This window comes from Pteropus vampyrus, unplaced genomic scaffold (genome assembly GCF_000151845.1).
Source record: "Pteropus vampyrus isolate Shadow unplaced genomic scaffold, Pvam_2.0 Scaffold261, whole genome shotgun sequence".
In the NCBI taxonomy this organism is placed as follows: Eukaryota; Metazoa; Chordata; class Mammalia; order Chiroptera; family Pteropodidae; genus Pteropus; species Pteropus vampyrus.
The window spans coordinates 1,194,503-1,216,721 of record NW_011889042.1 but is presented as its reverse complement, the minus strand read 5'-3'; the positions used below and the strand labels follow the sequence as shown (position 1 = coordinate 1,216,721).

General features: G+C 33.0%; 1 protein-coding gene across 1 annotated transcript in view; it reads left to right on the top strand.

Moving 5' to 3' along the window:
- Positions 1–22,219, top strand: part of BRIP1 (BRCA1 interacting protein C-terminal helicase 1) — a 167,339-nt gene that overhangs the window by 35,021 nt on the left and 110,099 nt on the right. The window contains exons 7-9 of the mRNA XM_011375031.2: positions 10,777–11,067; positions 16,193–16,414; positions 18,489–18,688. Of these exons, the coding sequence (XP_011373333.2) occupies positions 10,777–11,067; positions 16,193–16,414; positions 18,489–18,688 (713 nt within the window). The remainder of the gene's footprint in view (positions 1–10,776; positions 11,068–16,192; positions 16,415–18,488; positions 18,689–22,219) is intronic.

Below are 22,219 nucleotides of genomic sequence, written 5' to 3'. Positions count from 1 at the left end.
TGGTTTTTTCTTCCTAAAGAATTCCCTCCAAGAATTCCTGTGATACTGGCTTGGTGTTGGTGAATATCTTTTGCTTATTTTTGTCTGGGAAGCTCTTTTATCTGTCTTTCGACTCTAAATGGTAGCTTTGCTGGATAAAATATTCTTGGTTGTAGATCCTGGGTTTTCAACATGTCAAATATTTTGTGCCAAGCCCTTCTGTCCTGCAAAGTTTCTTTTGAGAAATCAGCTGCCAGTCTTATGGGAGCTCCCTTGTAGGTAACTAATTGCTTTTCTCTTGTTGCTTTTAAGATTCTCTCTTTGTATTTAACATTTAGCATTTTAATTATGATGTGTCTTGGTGTGGACCTCTTTGGGTTTATTTTTTGGGGGACTGTCTGAGCTTCCTGGGGTTGTAAGTCTATTTCCTTCACCGGGTTAGGGAAGTTTTCTATCATTATTTCTTCGAGTAGCTCTTCAATTTCTTGTTCTCCCTCTTCAGGTACCCCGAAGACATGCACAGATGCCGTTAACTTTAACTTTGGCCCTTAATAAGGCCCCTTAAATTATTATTTTATTCTTGATTCCTTTTTTCTTGCTGTTCTGGTTTGGTGTCTTTGGCTTTCCCATCCTCCTTATTAGTGTTTCAATCCTCTTCTTCCTCCACTCTGTCGATTCCCTCTAATAAACTCTTCATCTCAGATAATGTGTTCTTCATTTCTGACTGGTTCTTTTATAATTTCCATTTCCATTTTTATGGTTTTTGTCTTTTTGTTAAAGTCCTCACTGAGTTCATCTACTCTTCCCCTAAGTTCATTGAGCATCTTTATAACCAGTGTTGAATTCTGCATCTGTTAGATTGCTTGACTGCATTATTCTTGGATCTCTGTTCTGTTCTCTCATATGGTTTCTGCTTCCTCATATTTCCATTTTGGCTGCCTTTCTCTGTCTGTTTATATATATTAAGTGAAACTCTTAAGTCTTCTGGTCTTATTAGTGTGGCTTTGTGTGGTAGGTGTCCAGTGGCACAGTCCTGAGAAGGGTTCAGCTGTAGGCCAAATTTAGCCTCAGCCTGTGCCCCTCTGGGGCCACCTGTTAAGATTCAGCAAGCAATCCACAGATGCTGTGCTTATAGTTGCCTCAAGAAGCCCCACCAGAAACTGAGGTCAGCTGCTACCAGTGTGGGTTTTGGAGCTTGCTCTGCAAGCTGCCTCTCCACCTCTTTTATCAGTTATCTACTCCCAAATTTCCAGAAACTTGTTGAACTCTTTCATTTATTGGTGAACCCCTCTTTCACACTCTTTGTTATTGTGGCTTTATTCCTTTTAGTACGTCTGTGCCAGGGGTTAGCAACTTAAATGATCAATAGGTAGCAAAAATGAATGAAGGAGTCAAAGTGCATTTGATTAAATTCTTTAAATGGTAGGGATTGTGATATCTCAAGTGTATATGCCTTATATGAATGTCGCAGTCTACTCAACATTGACTGCTGCCCTCTAGGACTATAGACCCAGCGTGGCCAATCATCCAGTATTTCCAGAAGAAGCCAAAACTATGGATTTCATCTCATAATTTTTAAGTAGTTCAAATTTATAAAACTTGTTGTAGCCATCCAAAACATGATTTTCAACTAGATATGATTTGTGAGCTTCCAGTGTGAGACCTCAGCTGCAAACTGAGTTTATTTTAGTGGTGTTTAAGGTGGAATGGAAGGCAAATGTGTGTGCCTAATCTGCCATATTTGACTGAAAGTCTCCTGGTTTTGCTTTATATATATTAATTTTTAATACATCTGTAAATTTTTAAAATTAATTTATTTTCCAATTACAGTTGACATACAATATTACATTAGTTTCAGATGTACAGCATAGTGATTAGACATTTATACACCTTATGAATTGATCACCCCAATAAGTCTAGTACCCATCTGACAGCATACATAGTCATTACAATATTGACTCTATTCCCAATGCTGTACTTTATATTCCCATGATTACTTTTATAGCTAGCAATATGTATTTTTTAATCCCTTTCACTTTTTCACCATTCCCCGAACCCCGTTCTGGTCAGGCAACCATCAATTTATTCTCTGTATCTATGAGTTTGTTTCTGGTTTGTTTGTTAGAAAAATCTAACTGATTTTTCTCCAAATAGTCATTTGTCTAAATATTGAGTAATTTCCCCCACTGATTTGAAGTGCCACCTGACTTAATCAGAGTGATTTGCTTTTGAGAAAATAGAAGCCTACTCCAAGAAAGATTAAGCAGGAAACACAACTGCCATTATTGGAACTCAAAAGTTTTTAGGTAGCTTCTCTCTTCGCTTTGGGGCCTCAAGTTTGTCTCCCTTGCCTATCTCCACAGAATTCTTTCATTATTTTTTTGTAGACTAGTTTTCTGGATACTTATCCTTTTTCATATGACCTTACCATGACATCTCAAAATAGAAGCTTTAAAGTCTATGAGATGTTCAGGTCTGTTCCCTGTAGTTAATGAACTCAATCTAAATGCCCCAAATGCCATTTCCTAGGAAAGTGAATCTTACTGGTCTTGCTCTGCCTGGGATTGAGTTTGGGCATCGTCATATGTTATTAATATAGATATTAGGTGAACCTTTTCAGCAGAGGCTATGGATGATGAACTGTTTTAAGAATAAAGGCTTGGACACATGTCTGAAGAGATGCCTACTATAGCATCTTTATCATATACACTAAATTCTTACATATATAAGGATATATACCACTCTTTGCAATCTTTTTTTTTCTAAAGTATTTTGGTTATTGTCACTTGTTTATTTTGCAGATTAAATGTAGAACCTGTAATATATATATGCCTTACTGTTAAAATATCAGCTGAAACTTATTGGATTTCGTTAAACAAAGTCACTATAAAAAAATAAATTAATTAAAAAATTTTTTTAAAAAGGAAAAAAAATAAATGTAGAATCTGTGATAACACTTTAAATATACACTGTCTGGTCCAGTAGTTATTAGCCACATGTGACTACTTATTTTAATTAATTAAAACTAAAATTCAGTTCCTCCATTGCATTTAATCACATTTCAAGTGCTCAATAGCCACATGTGTCTACTGGCAGGTGTATTGAGTAGTGCAGATATAGAACATTCCATCATTACAGAATATTCTATTGGGTAGTGCTGCTTTAGAGGCTTGTATTTTTAGGTCCTTTTTGATTCATGTCTTGATTGTTTAGATTTTATAATCGTATAGTTTTGTTTAAGAAGAGTACACAAGCATATTTCTTATTATATTACATCAAAAGGCACATAATGCCAGTTTATCTCACTACTAATGATGACAAGTTTGACCGCTTTGTTTAAGTGGTGACCCCCAGGTCTCTCCCTTATAAAGGCACATTTTCCTTTTGTAATCAGTAAGTAAGTAATCTGTAGGGTGGCACTTGGAGATGCTGTGAATATCTTGTTTTGCAATAACTTTTCAGCCAATAATTTTAGCATCCATTTAGGTAGCTTGCAGGAATCAGTTATTGCATGGTAGTTGCAAAATGAAGATTTTAGAAAATTCTATCATTTTATTTACAATTTTTAGCTGGCATTCTTCTCTAAGGAAGAGCTTTCCTTTTTCCATCTCTCTCTCCTTTGATTCTTCTTTTTTCCTTATAAACACCCCAGTTATTTCTTATGAGGGTGGTCTGTGTGACTCATCACTATACCTTTGGATTAATGTGCTATAGTCACATCTTTGTAAAGTATTGTGAATCCAGGGGAATTTTACTTTATAGCAGGTTGGACATTTTTATATGTTTGATCTTAGACTGAGAATTTTTAGATAATTAGATTGTTCAAGCATTAACTTAGATAAAAATTATAACACTTTGGATCTTTCTTGATTAATTTTACTAAAACTAACTTTTTAGAAACTGGGGCAACTGTGTTAAGGAATTCCCATTTACACTAGGCAAGAAAGTAAACAGTAAGTGGAGAGTAGGGTAACAAACACTTATGGTATCAAAAAACAACCGTGAAAAGGATCTGTCTTAATGTGCTAGCCCATTGCAGTTTAACATATTGCTTACAACCTTCACAATACAATTTGAGTGACTTCAGTTACACATTCCAGGAGACTGGCAGTCTGTTACAATCAGACTCTGAACTTTAGAGCAGGCTAATTTACAGCGATGGGATGAAGAAAGTTGTGGATTTGTATTACACACTCTCACCTGACACTGTATCTGATCTCTTACCTGCTGATTGACATCTTGAATGAGCTCTTTGAAGCAAGTTCCAGCTTAATTAAAACGTTTGCTTGGTTAGCAGTGATCTGTGAAAGCCTGTGATAAATATTGAATCAGGTTCACCTGCTGGTTGCTGTGAGTGGATAAACAGCTGCTTTGTGCAGTTTAATCATGAAACTAGCAATAGAGTACTACTACTGTTTGAATTTTTTTAAAAGAATAGTTGAAAAGGTATAGTTATGTCACTTTTGCTATCTTACTAGGGTGTGTGCTTCTGTGAGATTTTGCACAACAGACATTCGGTACCTGTTTAGATGGCTTGGACAACAACAAATGGTTGATAAAGATTAACAATAAACCCAGTTCTTTATGCCTCAAAGATTGGAGTATAATTCTACGTCCATTGGCTTTCTACCACTACCTCTTTATGTGCACGACTTTTTGAAATAAAAAAGGCAGCATTTTCCCCAAGTTAAATGGTAGATGAAAATGATCCTCTTAAAGCTTTAAGATTTAAGATTATGAATTCTAACTTCTCCACAAATTTATCATGTATTTTGTAGTAACTTGACAAACTTTTAGAATTTTCTTTTTTCATCTGTAAAATGGAATTAGAAATTAATATTGCTGAACTTTTAGAATTATGTTAATATTAGATAATTAACAAACATCAAAAGAAATGAACTTATAAGCAATGGAGGAACTTTTATAAAATTATCTTCTTTGGACTATCATCTTGTTTATTCCTTTACAGAATAAATTGTAAAGAAAATGCTGTTTCCATTTGATTTCAATATAAAATCAGACATAAATCTTGGAGTAAAGCCCTCACCAAATAAGTCACAATCTTCTTTGAGTACCTGATGAGTGTTACATACTCATTGTCTAAAAATGCATGCAAACTTGTGTCTGTAGTTTCTGAGTGATCTCAAACCCTCTGTAACAGTCCATAGACTCTAATTTAAGAACTTATTTCCTAATAAATTTGGTTGAAAACTTTTGGTCAGGAAGGTATTCTGCTAAGCATTAAGCAGCTGAAGAGTAACCATAATAGTGTATATTTGTTGTGCTATGCTTCCTTTGCAGTACTTTTAGCATATTTCAGGTATATTCTCTACCATAATTCTTAGCTCTAAGAGTTATCTACCATGGTGAGGATTCCTAATTCTCTACTTACAGTTTTTATGTTTTTATTCCTATCATCAATTTATTTGGAATTTTATGGGAAGAATAATATTTTATTTAAGTCATACTCTGCCTACTTAACATTTTTTGATATTTTATTATGCTGATACTTGCAATTATAGTTTATATTTTTTCATTATGTATATTTTCCATTGATTGAAAAACCCCACATTTATTTATCCATTCTTCTTTTGATGCAATTAGCTTGATTTCCTCACCATAAAAACAGTGATGCAAAGAATATCACTATTATATCTGTCTTAATGTGCAGTTTCTCTAGCACATATACCTAACAGTGTCATGCTGGGTCAGAGGGTTTATGTATCTTTGATTTCACTAAATCACCAGTTTGCTCTCCAAAATGGATGTGCCAATTTATTCATAGACCAGCAATTATGAAAGTTTCTTCATGGGCTTTCTAACAAACTGGTGGATGTGAAATGGAATCTAATTATGGCTTTAATTTGTATTTTCCTAATTAGTTATGAGGTTGAACATTAGTTTGCGCAGATGTTTATTGGCCTTTCAGCTTTTTTTCCCTATGATTTCTTGTTCTTGGCCATCTACTGGGTTTGTCTTTTTAAAATTGATTTGTTGGAATTTTTTATATGTTATGGATATAGCAGATATCATCTCAGTTCATACCTTCTTTTTACTCTTCTTTTTTTTAAAGAGGAGTGTCTTTTTAAATAGAAATTCGACATTTTAATGAGGTTTTTTTTTTTTGTCATTGTGCTTTTGTTGTATTTTTTTAAGAAATCCTTCCCTACATTGGGATCTTAAAAGATATTCTCCTGTATAGGGAGAGCAATCATATGGCCTGCAAAACCTAAAATATTTCCTTTCTGGACCTTTATAGAGAATTTGTTGACACTTGCTCTAAAGAGTCTCTTGAGAATTTTTTTTCCTTTTGAAACATAATGGGAATCTTGTTAGAAAATATTTGATTTAAATGTCAGCCAATAATAAGTTAAGATAGTTTTTATGAAGTTAATTTTATAGTTTAGGAATATTTTGTAATTATATTCAGAAAATTGTGTACATAGAGAACTAACTTTAAACAGTTCTTTAATTCATGAGTAAAACTGTGTACATAGAGAACTAACTTTAAACAGTTCTTTAATTCATGAGTATTGAAAAACTCCAAAAACTACACTTTATAGAACAATTAAAAAGTAAGCACTCTTTCTTTGTCAATGAGATAAGGTGACAATTATCATTGTCTTCTACTTGGCTTGATATGTCAGGAATTCTAATGTTTCTTGAATGAATTAATGAATGAATGAGATAGTACATGTAAAGTGCTTAGCCAGGGACAGCCTTAATAAATGATAGTTATCATTAATAATGAATATATCAGGATATGAGTTTGTCACTCAAAACTAAAGTTGCCCAAATATTAGTATAACGAATGATTTTTCTTTTGGCCTTGAAAAATAACAAATTATCCTGTACTTTTCCTTTTAAAAGCTAACTTTTTTATTTTGAAGTAACTTTTCGATATGTGAAGAACTTCAGATTAGGACATTAGTTAATCATCTGTTAGATAAAATGTGGTGCATAGGTACAGTATTTGGTTTGGGGACATTAGTCGTAGTCTAGCAATTAAAAAAATTTAAACTTATAGTTATGTGCAAAACTCTATGCTCAATGAATGAGTTATATAAAGAGAAGTAAGTCAGTTTTTGTCCTAAAGGAATTTACAGTGTGGTTGAAAGACAATATATGCACATATGGAAAGTTGTGGAAACGTACAAATTACTGTATTATTGGCCTAGTTTTCCCCTTATTTCATACAAATAAGCTTTTTCTTGGTCTCTTTTCCTCTCTTCTTCTTTATATACTTATTTTTCATGTTAAGTATACCCTTTATGCCTGTTTTTAGAATTCATTTCATAGTCTTCTTTTAGAAGCTCCCCTGATTTATGAATTAGCAGCATAACTTCTCTGGCAATGAAATAGTTTCTAACTATTCCTTTGTCATTTAAACATATTTAATCACCATGCTCATTTTTACTTTTCAAGTACTTAGGTATAGTAATTTTGTTGTTATGGGAAGAGGTTGGAGAAAGTTATGGAACTTCAGAGGTAGATATTGTAATATCTTAATCTACTTGAACTTCTAATTATGGCTTTGAAAGGAATACTGGCAAGGAAGCAAGAGTTGACCTTTTTTTCAAGATCAAATCTTATAATCTTTCTTCATCCTTTCGAGAAATTTAAATATACGTCTCTTTATAGTATGACAAGAGAGGGAATAGATAGAAACTGTTAGACAATGGAACATTTTCTAAAACTCCTTGGTTACTGACCTTTTAAGAACAGTTTTGGCTACTATAGATTTGAAATGTACTTTTAAACAATTCTCTATGGAAATAATACAGCTATCATACCCACATGTATTTCTTATATTTCTCTTTAAATATTAATAGATGTATGCTATTATTTGGGTTGGTTTTCTTGCCTTTTGTGGAAGTGAAAGAATTTTAGACATTTTTTAGCTATGGGAGAAGAATCCATCTCTTAAAGAAGTTGGTTCTACCACTTAGGCTAGCCACTTATAGGTCTTAAAGGTTGCAGGTTTGGGGGAGCCCGTGTGTTTTATCTTTCTTAAAGTGTCTTATCTATCTTTTAAAGTATTAGCCTTTAATTAAATTGGAGGATATTATGAAATTCTCACATTGCTATTTTCAGGATTCTTTCTCTAGTTTTCTTACACCATTGAAAGTTGCTGATTTGCGTACATATAATTCTCTTTTGTTATTAAATAAACGTCTTTTTGAAACTTCTGTTCTGTTGCCACATTTAGTGTTTTCCATCCTCAAATATGATTGTACCAAATCCATTAAATGGAAACTTCAATAGAAGATCACTCCTGAATAAATAATTTCTTTTAAATATAACTTTAGAAAAAGAATCAACTTTCTTTAATTTCCTTTTTCTACTCTGCTTGCCCAACCACCCATTGAAAAACCATATTCTTGAGAAGTCAGCTTTAAGTTCATAGGTGGTATAATTATTATTTCAAGCACTTTAAATCTTAAAAAAAAGTTTAATATAAATTAGTCATAGTTTATAATTTTCTCATCATGGAATGAAAAGCAAATTTAAAGTACCTAAATACCGCTCTAGTGGGAAAAATTTTCTGAAACTAGTTCTTTTGTTTTTGTTAGTACAGCTACTAGAATAACATTTTAAGATAAGCACATTCTTTATTTAAATTATTAGTGCCAAATTCATCCTTTTAAAAAATTAAAACATTTGAATACAAAGCAACAAATCATAAAGCTGTATAATAGCATCTCTTTATTTGAAAAAAAATGTATGGAAGGTATATTTATACATACATGAAAGTCTGCAAGTTATTTTGAATTATTTCTGGTTGGAGGGCCTGATTTATTTTGCATCTTTCTGTATTGTTTGGATTTTTGGTCAGGAAAAAACATGGAATTAAATGGTATAGGTGATAAAGTTTTAAGTGGAATTGATGTTGGTGTTACATCAAAAAGTAGATGATCTCTCTAAGCCTTGGGAAAAGACCATTTTAGTGTGTTTTATGCTTGGATTAAGATATCCATATGGTATATAACAATGCATTGGACCCGAACATTCTAATATTCAGAATGAATTTAACTGTATCATAGGGAAGAGAAATAGTATAATTGAATGAAAAGATTGAAGGTATGAAAAAGTAAACTAATTCTGCTACCTAGAGTTACCTTAATTATTTTAGTATGTTAATTAATTAATTAATGTGATCATCGCAGAGACCAAAAAGGAATTCAGTCAGAAATACCATGATATAATTTACATCCCATTTTCTGTGTGACCATAAATTGTTAGATATTGCAGCATATGTAACGTAAACCACATGTCAGCTGTTTCCTGCCTCACTGTTGACAAGAGCTCCATTCATAACTCTTCTTTTTATCCTTTCAGTGAATAAGTAATTATTCAATATAGAAGGCAGGATATTTGGAACTAGCTATTTAATGTGGCAGCACTCTGTAATGAAATCTGCTGTTAATGGCAACCTGAGAAGGGAATGTAACAATTCCAGCATGGCTGTAACTTTATCTTTGACTGACTATTTATTTGGCACATCAGTGAACCTTTTATCCCAGTGAGTGACAGTTCCAGAAGGGTCACATTTACATCCATTCTATCATGTATTGTAATATTTAATGGTGGACAAGGTTGAGCGAGACTGGGAGTAATTTGAACTTGCTTTTCCACTGAGTTGAGGCTAAAAGACAGTTTGATCTCCAGTATTGTGGTGTAACATGCTATGACTTAGCATTTGTTTATGAAGGCTAATCTTACTGATTATAATTTTTTTAAAAACCCTCAGTTAAGTGCTATAATCATTCTACTAAACTAAAACTCTTCAATATAAATTCTCTTAAGCTTCTCTGCTACTTAGCTTTTTCCCTCATCAGTGACCACTTCTATAGACTAACCATTTTACAGTATTTCTCTTGAAAGAGGCTACATTCTGTCTCATGTAGTAATAGAGGTTGTGTTACGTGGTAGTTATTAAGAACCCATGAGTTCTAATATATAACATTAAACTTTTACTTTCAAGAGTTTAGTAACAGGAGAGAAAAAATCAGGTAAATATTAGACTGTATTCCTGATAGTCCATATAGTGTGTGTGTTTAAGGAGACATTTATATAACTATTTCAGTTATGAAACTGAATTATGAGTAAAATTGTCCAGAGAAGCTATCTGAATGATAATTTTACTGATGGTTTTACATTCTGTGGTAACTGAATTTCATACATACTTGTTCCATATAAGCAACCTTATTAAATGTTAATAATTTGCATTCATTTTTATACCTTTGCTAGAGAATAGTTTTCCCTTCTTTACCTGTTGTTTAGTGATGCTTTCGATTCAACTTGATATTTCTATTCTTTTGTAAGCTATACTTAAAATAGTTCTTAATTTTTTCATATATCATAAGATATCTGATTGGGCTATGCTGTGAACAAGAATAGCACTATCAACTCTAAACTGAAATATGATAAGTTCACCTAAGCAAAAATTAAAGTTGACCTCAATTTTGCCTTATTATTTTTATAATTTATGAGAGGAAAGTTAAAATGTACTTAAAATATTTGAAATTTGAAAGTTGGAGTGGTATGTTAGAAACCAGTGCAAATATGGAAACATCATTTATAACTTTTAAAAGTGAAAGAGAACCAATTTGAAATGGAATTTGTAGTTTTTTCTTTAATGGAAAATTTTAAATATCTTGAAATTTCTCTTTATTTGGCAGTTATGATTTATTACTTACGGGTTCGGATTCTGTGAGAAGTTTGATAACATTTTTATGGTAGTCCAGACATTAGTTATCTTCCTTTTTTTTCTTTCTTTTTTTTTTTTTTGTACAGCTCTCTGGTCATTGTTCTAGGTGCTATTGTTCTACTAAACAAGGAAACGGTCAAGATTCTTCAAATGCCATTAAGAAGGATCAGGGGGCAAAATCCAAGATACCAAAAATATATTTTGGGACACGTACACACAAGCAGATTGCTCAGATTACTAGAGAGCTCCGGAGGACAGCATACTCAGGGGTCCCAATGACTGTTCTTTCCAGCAGGGATCATACTTGTGTCCATCCTGAAGTAGTAGGTAACTTCAATAGAAATGAAAAGTGCATGGAATTGCTGGATGGAAAAAATGTGAGTAAAGTTATTTTGTTTCAGAGAAAAAAATAAGGCTAAAAAGATTTAAATTACTCAATTTTTTAATGTGTTCATTTTGTGTTTTATGTATTTCAGTGATAAATTATGAAAATCAAATTAATTGTTCACATTGATATTTTTTGAAAAATAATTTAACCGTAAGAAAATTTTTATTTAAGTTTAAAGTTATGTATGGGCTTTTGTCCTAAAGATTGGAGGTATTTAATTTCTTGAAATTAATTTCCATTTTAATCAGATGTCTTCTTACTTCTAAGTTCTTCTACCAAAAATAGTCAAATATGGTTGATGTCATATGAGGAAATAAAAGTATTTAAATGATTTAGTTTAATTAGATCTAGTTAATATATTTTATGTATTTAAAAATTCCAAAGGAAAATAGTTTAGGCTCTCTCTTTAAGCAAATTTTAAAGTGCTTTTTAATGGAATGAGAAATATAATGATTATCCTATCTCCTAATTCTGTTAACACAAGCTTCTCTTTCCAAAAAACATTATGAATTATTAACTTCAAAGATATGTCATTGGTAGTTTTAAAATTTTCCAGATAAATCTTGAATACATGAATTGGGGCTAGGTAGAAATAGAGAAGTCTTTTTTACCAAAGACATATGAATTTTAAATAATTTTTTGCCAAAGTAGTCTGTGTACCTGTTTGATAACTACTTTACTCTAAAACGGAAGTTACAAGTCTGGAATTATACCCAGAAATTATTGATGAACCATACATAGAGAGTATATAAAATGACCAATGATATTTTAATACATTCTGAATGTTGTATAGCTTTCACTAGTGTTTTGTCACAGAGTTGGTTCTACACAAAGAGCTATGAGCTATTGCCCCTAGAGTTTCATTTAATTGATATATCACCTACCATATAATGTAAATAAGTTATTTTAATTATGCTTTTTTTCTCAATGCTTTCTTTTATTAGATGGAAATTTATCAAGCTTTATTTGGGGATATTCAAAAGATGCTTCCAGTAGATATTCAAACATGTGAATATGAAGTATTAGTACTAAGGAACTTCAGTGGAAAAACTTAAGTAACTTGTTCAGAGCCAGGAAGAAAATACAGATTATTGAATCAAAACCATTGTTGAAATTCTATTTGTATTTATTTACGTGTAAGTTATTTTTAACAAACTGAGGAACTATGCAGTCTCTTCACTCTGTATATTTAAAAAGTTCTCTTTAAGGAGAGATGAAAATATTAAAAAGTCAAGTGCTAAAAAAAATAGAGAAAAGGCTCTTCATGGTAAAACCTCAGAAATTTTATGCTTAAGTGGATTTCTTTCTGTAAGTGGCTAATTGATCTACTGGATTCCTCAAATTCTTGAAATTTGTTTTTTGTCTATGCAGGAAAACTTGCTGGCATTGTCATCTTTTTATTGTTTTTGGGAAAATGATAACATAATTTATTATTTATTTGTTATCATTGTCAAAAGACTGTGCATTAAAAGCATATAGTCTTTCATACAACTAAAAAAAAGCAAAAAGCCTTCTTTTGTGTAATTCTCTAGAATCCTGCAGTGCTGATTATTTTTTGATTGATCTTCACTGTCATTTGAATCCTGTAAAAGTAAAAAGTAATTTTCATTGGCATTTAGTTTCTGTTTTAAAGTAAACAAATCTTTTGTTTTTTAATATTAGCAATATAAATAATTGAAGATACCTACATGTAGTTATTTATCTTGACCTAATTCTACCTCAGAATTCTTAGCTCATAGGCATACATGAACATTCTTTTTCTTGTTCCCAAGCCCTCAAGGTAATTTGGTATTGTAATGAGGGCCAATTACAAAGTCACTATAGGTGTCTGTGTTTACTATGGCTGAATCGCCAAAGCAAAATGATAGATAACTGACAGTTTGAGTGTAAAAGAGTTTAAAGTGTGATAACGCTTCAATTGACAGACTCCCCTCAGGGTTATGTTACACTGCTAAAATGGATGAGCTTTTCTGGTTTTGCTATCAGCCTGACAAGAGTGTCATTCTAAGTGCCCTTAAAGTGTAAACTTTCTGATTTTTTGGCTTGATCCAAAGGCACATGTGTTTTTGTTCACTGTTTTACTAAAATGCTCTTACACTGAAAAAGCAATGCACTTATTTGTTAAAAGTTAATTTTATTTCAGTTAAGAAAAAACAATCTTAACTAGCCCCAGAAATAATTCTAAAAAATTATTTTGGGTATGGAAGAATATCTATTTTTGTTAAGATAAGATTTAACAGTTTCTAACTTAGACTCAAAAGTTACCTACCTTGGTGATCATTTTGTACAAATATAAGTTTTCAGAATAGTACAGAAGATATTAGGAATGAAGAAATGCTGAATGTATTATTAAACTCAATTTACATCAAAATCATAGTGAAAAATACTTAGTACCTCTCCACCTGTCTCTGGACTCCCAAATTATAAAATTTTAGAGCTGGAAGGAACCTTAGAAATTATAGTCAGTGGGTCAGAGGAATCTTAAAAGACTTCTGGTTCAACTACTCTTTTGATGCCTACTCACATGAAAAAAAATGAGCCCTGAGGTTTGCCCAGTATCGGACAACTAATTAGCAAGAAAGGAGGCAAGTTTTCTGACTCTTAGCCATTGCTCTTTGGATTATTCTAGGAATAAAAATAACAGATGGCATATGGTGTGAGGAAGTTAACATAGCATGAAAGGTAAAAAAAAGAATAGTAGAGGTTAGACAAAGTAAGTGAAAATAAAAATGAACTAAATAAAGAAGGTTGGGTGAGCCCTTCTTCCACATTTTTATTTTTAATATCTTGGAGGATCAGCAAGTGGCTTCCCTTAACATGGCTGAATACAAAGCTTTAGAAGAACCAGTGGTCCTCAGCTGATCATGCTTTGTCCTTGGATTTGCTGACATTCTTTTAAAGGTTATGAAGCTTTTATGCTTTACTCCATTTCTAGCAATTTCTAGGTACTTTTGTGTATGTAATGATAGTTTAGTTAAATATACATATATGTTTGCCTTTTGGTTCATAGTTGAAAATACATGTATACATATATAAAGCACATATATATGTAATAGTTTTTCACTTGTTAAGAACAGCAATCTGGAAAATATAAGTATTAGATTTCAAAATCACACTTAATTTTAATTTTTTTTATTAGTACATAGAATTAATGAAAATAAAAATAACCCATTATTTTACCACTTAGTCTCAAATGACGATTAAAAAACAAAAGTAAGAACATACACGTGGTTAGAAAATGCAGAATTATAGAAAGGCATAAAATGGAAAGAGATCTCTCTTTCCCGTTCTTCCCACTCCCTTAACCCTTCAAGGAAACTACAGTAAAGTTTTATGTATATTCTTCCAAAATATTTAAAATATGTATTTGCTGTAATCTATGTGTGTATATTCTGTGCTTAAACACACTAGCACAGAGATAAATCCAACTCGTTTTTTAAGGGCTATATCTTTTGTGTGAATTTACCATAATTTAAAATATCCTCTCTTGGTAGACATTTGCTTTATTTCCAGTTTTTTGGCTATTAAACAGTATATATAATATATATATGTAATACATATTCACATTAATGGTGAAGTTTAAAATTTTGATAGTTATTGACAAATTGCTTATGTCCTTTACTAATAATGCCTATTTATACTCCTACTAACTTTATACATTTTAAATGGGATATGACACATATTTGCTAGGGCTGAGTTTTATCAAATATCTCATTTTTTTCATTAGTATATGTTAATAGAATTTTTTTACTTCCAATAATAGAATGGCAAAGGACAATTAGTATATGAAAGAAGAGATCTAAATTACTCTTGAAACTTGTTAGAGACTTCACATAATATTATGCCAAACCTTGCTAGAAAGTTTAAAAAATACAATCAAAACAAAAAGATTCCATTTTTTACCTTTAAAATAGGCTAAGATAATATTAGTGTTGATAAAGGTATGGGAAAAGAGTAATGTAAAATAATATACACTTTCTGGAGGATAAATTGATAGTATCATGTTCAAGAAATTTAGAAACTTAAAAATACTTAATACTCTCTGATCCCATAATGCCATTTCTAAAATGTATACTAAGAAAATGTTTAGAAATGGACATAAAAATTATCATTGCAGCATTATTTATAAAGCAAAAATTGGTAACAGTCTTATTGTTCAATAATAATGAAACTGGTTCATCAACTGGTGTATCAATTCAGTGTACATATATGAGAAACAATGAAAAAATCCTTAGTAATGTGAGAATATTTTTTATAGGGGTTTTAATAAAATAGGCTTAGAGAAAAAAATAATCTCAGTTTTGTAAAACAATGTTTATTTATTGTGGCTAGATTGTTAATAATTCTCAATGCCTGGGGAAAATTTGCTTTCTTCTCATTATTTTAATATTGGGTCACATTGTAAAGATATATCCATAAACTACATATATAAAGAGAAGAAATAGGAAATGAAATACATCAAAATGTTAATAGTACAGTTTTTGTGTGTGAAGAAATTATAGCTAATTTAGGTTTTCTTGGTATTCTTTTGTATTTTCCAAATATTTTATGGTGAGCACTGTTATTTTATTTTTTCCCCTAGGATGTTCCTCCCGCTCTTCCTCTTTCTCTCCTTCCTCTCTCCCTTTCTCCCTTCTTTCTTCCTTCCTTTCTTTTTACTTATGTATATTTGATTAAGTGATACTGTCTCATGGCTCAAATTTAAAAAATGCAAAAGTGTGTGTACAGAAAAATTTCTCCCACTCCTGTCCTCGAGTCACTTAGCCCTTACCTTTGAATGCAACCAGTGATATCATTGCTCTTATGTATCTTGCCAGAAATATTTTGCCTAATATCACTTTAGTCAGAGCAAAGCCAAAACAAACATAATTTTAATAATATATTTATCAAATTAATTTGGAATATATAAGAGCTATACTGATCTAGATCTCTGTTGAGTCAACTAATATAGTTTCTTTAAAATGGTTGTGATTGTAGGTATGGTGTAATTTTTCTCCTCTATAAAATCTTTGCCTTGTGGCTTTAATGATGTTCCTAAAATTCTGAGATAAACTTGTTTTATTTCTTCTGTTTCAGTATTGGTTCACATTTCAGTTATGCATATTTGTTTTCAGGGTAAATCCTGTTATTTTTATCACGGTGTTCATAAAATTAGTGATCAACACACATTACAAACTTTTCAAGGGATGTACAAGGCCTGGGACATAGAAGAACTCGTCAGCTTGGGGAAAAAAGTAAAGGCATGTCCATATTACACAGCACGAGAACTAATGGAAAACGCTGACATAATATTTTGTCCCTACAACTATCTTCTAGATGCACAAATAAGAGAGAGTGTGAGTAGATATTTAAAAATTAGAACTTTTTTTCTACTTATTGGGATATAAGTGGTGAATTTAAAAGCTTTTAGATGTTTTAATGTCTTTTACTTTATTTTTTACTTAAAGTTAACTTATGTAAGTGTATAATCATATTAAAGTAATGAAAACATATTCTAAGGTGTATTAAAAACTGTATTTTAGACCTTGTCATTTTAATTTCCAAAGTAATAAGTACTTTTAAGGACCTAGTCCTGAAGTAGGATTATAGCAGGGTTTTTCAGCCTAAATAGTGGTGACATTTTGGGCTGGATAATTCTTTTTTGGGATGGGCTGTCTTGTGCATCGTAGAATGTTTAGCAGCATCTCTGGTTTTATCCACTAGATGCCAGTAGCACCCTCACATTATCACAATCAAAAATGTCTCCAGACGTTTTGAAATATCCCGTGGTGCAAAATTACCCTTAGTTGAGACCCATTTATAGCTATCACCTTTCTATTTATGAATAGTCAGAAAGAATTATTTTAAAACATTTATCTGAAAAATCTGTTTTGAAAAACTGATGTTGGGAAAATATGCACCCTATGCAATTTATACTTTGTGAGCTTTTGAGAAGTGAACTTTGGATACAGCATTTATGTTTATTTGCCTTTTTTTTCTTAGAGACATCCAGCATATGAAAAAAAAAGTGAATAACTTTGGTATACTCAATTGTTATTTCACTCTTCAGATCTGACTGCACAACTCTCATTAGCTTTCTATTTCCTTAAGTTCAGAATTAATAGCCAGTATGTTCACTACCCCTACTCTACTATCTTACCTCTCATTTGGTTGCCTCTTAGCCAGGTCTCTTTCCTCCAAGCAGCTGTACAGATTAGTGACAGATCAGTCTTCTAAAATTTTTTTATATCTTTCCTCTGCTTAAAAACCTATTATTGCTCTTTGCTCATGGGGTAAAGTCTATATTTCTTAAGCTTACTCTCAGGATGCTCAGTAGTCTAACCTGAATCTGCCTTTTGAGGCTTCTCTGCTGCAAGCTCCCAACTTGAATCCTTTAATAGTTACTTCTTCTTCCTTGTTCTTTCCTATATCCCTGCCTTTGATGACACCTATATTGAAATGAAATGCCCTACTCTCTGTCTATCCAAATCCAAATCCTATTCATCTTTAAACCCCAGTGTATTTCCTGTTTTTTTTTTCTCGTCATCTTCATTTTCTCGTCATTTTCTCGTCATCTTTCTGTATATTATATTGTTTCAGAATAACTCATTGACAGTTACTTTGTATTAGTCAGGACTCTTCCAGTCGCACATTCAGATTCAGTAGAGCTTAAGAAAAAATACTTGACTGACTTCATTGTGATGGCTCTATTCTCAGGCAAGTTCTTTCCAGTGGGAACAAAGATAACCATAAGCAGCTAGCTGGAAAAAAGAATGTGATCTTACATGAGTCACCCAAAATTACTCTGATTAGCCTTGTTTGGATCTTATATCCATTCTCGAACCAGCCACTATAACTATGTAGGGATGGAATACTTGATTTAATTGACAAGCCCGGGCTCTGAGTCAACTTATGTTGTGAGAATGGTTAACAGATTAATAGTCCTGCCAACATCACGTGGGAGTTGGGGAAGAGCAGTTCTCAGAATGAAGAGTTACAGAACAAACTAAAATGAAAGATACATACTATATTTTATTAGTATTTTCAGAGTCTTTTGAATCTTCTTATTTTAGTTTTAAAGGTTATTTTACTCTGCTTTTTACATTATGTTGGTGGTTCCTTCATGGTGGAATTTTTCTACCCCTTTGCATAGCCAGCTGGACCTTGATCCAGTCTCACTTAACACATATTATTTTTGTTGTGGTAGGTTTGAAAAGTATTTTGAGAGTGAAAAGTGGCAAACTCTGAAATGTTGAGCTGATATTTATTTGGCCTTAGTGCTTTAGAAGTTTTAATACCTAGAATCAGTTGCTTATATACTTGCACTTGCAATATTGGCTTATAGTATGAATTATTAAATGCAATAACTTGCCTACTGCTGTTAAGTCCATTTTGCTGAATGTTTTACAGGAAAATTTTTTTATCTTATAGATGGATATCAATTTGAAAGAACAGGTTATCATTTTAGATGAAGCTCATAACATCGAGGACTGTGCTCGGGAATCAGCAAGTTATAGTGTAACAGAAGTTCAGCTTCGGTTTGCTCGAGATGAACTAGATAGTATGGTCAACAATAACATAAGGAAGAAAGACCATGGACCCCTACGAGCTGTGTGCTACGGCCTCATTAAGTAAGAGCACTTGTCTATCAGTGTCATGTGTGCTGCCTTTGTATTAAAAATATTTTATTATGCCAGAGTATTTTACAGTTAGTATACTTTGACGAGGCTACTTGGGAAATGGATTGTTCCTTGCCAGTTAAACTTTTAAAAATAGGTTAGTCCAAATTTTGTAATGTTCAAAAGAATATAATGTGGGCCTGAATAGGCACTTCTCTCAAGAAAATATATAAATGGCCCGCAGACATGAAAAGATGCTCAACTTCACTAGCTATTAGAAAAATGCAAATCAAAACCACAGTGAGATACCACCTCACACCTGTTAGAATGGCTACTATCAACAAGACAGGAAATAATAAGTGTTGGAAAGGTTGTGGGAGAAGAAAAGGAACCCTCATACACTGCTAGTGGGACTATAAATAGGTATAGTCATTATGGAAAACAGTATGGAAGTTCCTCATAAAATTAAGAATAGAGCTACCATATGACCCAGCAGTTCCTCTTCTGGATATCTGACCCCCAAATTTGAAAACATTTCTTCATAAAGATATATGTACCCCTAAGTTCATTGCAGCATTATTAACAGGGGCCAAGACATGAAAACAACCCAAGTGTCCTTCAATGGATGATTAGATAAAGATGTGGTACATATGTACAATGGAGTGTTACTGAGCCACAAGAAAGATGAAATGCTGCTATTTTTGGCAACATGGATGGATCTCAAGGATGTCATGCTAAGCAAAATAAGTCACACGGAAAAGTCAAGAACCATATGATTTCACTCACGTAAGATATAAAACTGAAAACAGCAAATGAGCAAACAAGACAAACAAACCAAAACTCATAGGCACAGAGAGCAGGATGATGGTTAACAGAGGAAAAGGAAGGTGTAGGGGAGGTGGAAGAGAGGATAAAGGGGGTCAAATATATGGTGATGGAAGGAAACGTGACTTTGGTGAACTCACAATACAATATAAAGATGGTATATTATAGAATTGTATACTTGAAACTTATATAATTTTATTAACTAGTGTCGCTCCAATAAATTTAAAAGTAGAGGAATCAGATTCTGACTTGATGACCACATCTGTATGTTTGGAAGGTGATGCGTCCTACCTTCGCCGGGACAGAAACTCTCGTGTTCAGGACCCTTCCAGACCTCACCCTATGTATCTTTTCATCTGACTATTTATCTGTATCTTTCATTATATAATAAACCAGTAAACATAAGTGATCCCTAAGTTCTGTAAGCTGTTCTAGTAAATGATCAAATCCAAGGAGGGATCATGGGGACCTCCCACTTATAGCTAGTTGGTTAGAAGCACAGATGACAACCTATGCTTTTACAATTGGCATCTGAGGTGAGAGTAGGGAAAGGACAGTCTTATGAGACTGCGCACTTAACCTGTGGGGTCAGTGCTAATTCTTGTTTGTGTCAGAACTGAGTTATAGTCATGCGCCACATAATGATGTTTTGGTCAATGACGGACCACATATATGACGTCGGTCTCATAAGACTATATTGGAGCCGAAAAATTCCTATTGCCTAGTGACATCATAGCCATCTTAACGTTGTAGTGCAATGCATTATGTGTTTGTGGTGTTGCTGGTGTAAATAAACCTACTGCACTGTCAATTGTCTAAAAGTATAGCACATACAGTTATGTATAGTTTATAATACTTGATAATGATAATAAATGACTCTGTTACTCGTTTCTCTGTTTATTATACTATACTTTTTATCCTATTGTTAACTTAGAGTATGCTTTTTCTACTTAAAAAAAATTTAGTGTAAAACAACATGCTGTGTTAAACTGGCCTAAGCCTCGTACATCTTGTGTTTGCTACATCTCTTGAGTGCATCATTTTCTTTGTGCTTGATTTAATCTCAAGTTGTTTTGTTTATCATGGTACCTAAGCATACAAAATCCACTGCTATTCCTGCCAGTAAGAGGCTACATCGAGTATTGACCTGGAAACAAAATTAAAAGTGATTAAGGACTATGAAGATGGATAGTCATTGATAGCTATTGCTCGCCAGTGAGGCATGTCCCATTCCAACATGGCCATAATCTTGAAGAATACGAACAAAGTGATAGATGCTTAAAGGATCATCTTCATTGCAGGCAATGAGACTAATAAAAATTTGAGATGCGTCCATATCAGATATGGAGAAATTTCTAATGACCTAGATTAAAGATCAGACACAAAAGCAAATCTCTTTTAGTACCATGACGATCACAGCCAAAGCAAAAATTGTGTTTGCGATGTTGAAAGAGAAGGGTGGATATGACTACAATGTTGAATTTACTGCTAGCTTTGGTTGGTTTAAACCAGGGGTCCTCAGCCCTGGGGCCACGGACCTGTCAGGAACCAAGCTTCACAGCAGGAAGCGAGTGAAGCTTCATCTGTATTTGTAGCCGCTCCCCAGCTATAGCATCATTGCCTCAGCTCCACCTCAGATCATCAGGTATTAGATTCTCATAGGAGCACTGGTCCCTGGTGCCAAAAAGGTTGGGGACTGCTGATTTAAATCATTCAAGAATTGTTATTCATTACATAATATGAAAGTGAGTGGTGAATTTGTGAGGGCTGATGTGAAGGCAGCTGAAGAATTTTTGGAAACTAAATAAGCTGATTGTGGAGGAAAATTACTTGCCAAAGCAAATATTTAATATGAATGAACTCCCTATTCTGGACGTGGATGCCTCAAAGGACTTTCATCTATAAGGAGACCAAGTCAATGCTAGGTTTCAAGGCTTTTAAGGACAGGATAATAGTCTGGCTTGGGGCAATGTTGCAGATGACAAATTGAAACCCTTTGTGATCATTCACAGTAAGAACTTGAGAGCCTTCAAGCATATCAATAAACATGCTGCCAGTATACTGCAGGAGCAAGATGTCATGAATGACTTACATTCTCTTCCAAGACGCTCTCCAGAATTGCTATGCCAGTGAAATGGAGTACTGTTTGGAGAGTAACATATTTTTCAAGATTTTTGTTTATTGTTGATTATACTTCCAGACATCCTTCTTTTATTGGTGATCTTCATTCCAATCTCAAGGTGATATTTCTTCCTCCAAACAGTGGATCAAGGGTTATAGCATCTTTCAAGGCCTACTCCATGAGTAGGACCTTTGCCCAGGCTATCGATACAACTGAGAAGACACTGCTGCAGTTTTGGAAGGCTTACAACATCTATGACTGCATTAAGAACCTTGCTTGGGCTTGGTGTGATATCATCAATGAGTGTAGGAATGGCACTCAAGAATGGCACTCAATGGCACTGAAGAAGACACTCAAGAGGTTCGTCCATGACTTTAAAGGATTTGCTAAGGATGAGAAGGTTGCAAAAATCGACAAGTCTGTGGTTGAGATGACAAACAACTTTAAACCTGGGTTCAGATGAGGATGACATTGAGGAGCTCCTAAAGGTGATTTCTGAGGGATTGACTAATCTAAGGAGTTTGGAACTGGAAAGGAACACATAGCTGAAGATGAGGCAAGAGAAAAGGAAACTGCAGGAGAAGTGAAAAGAACTC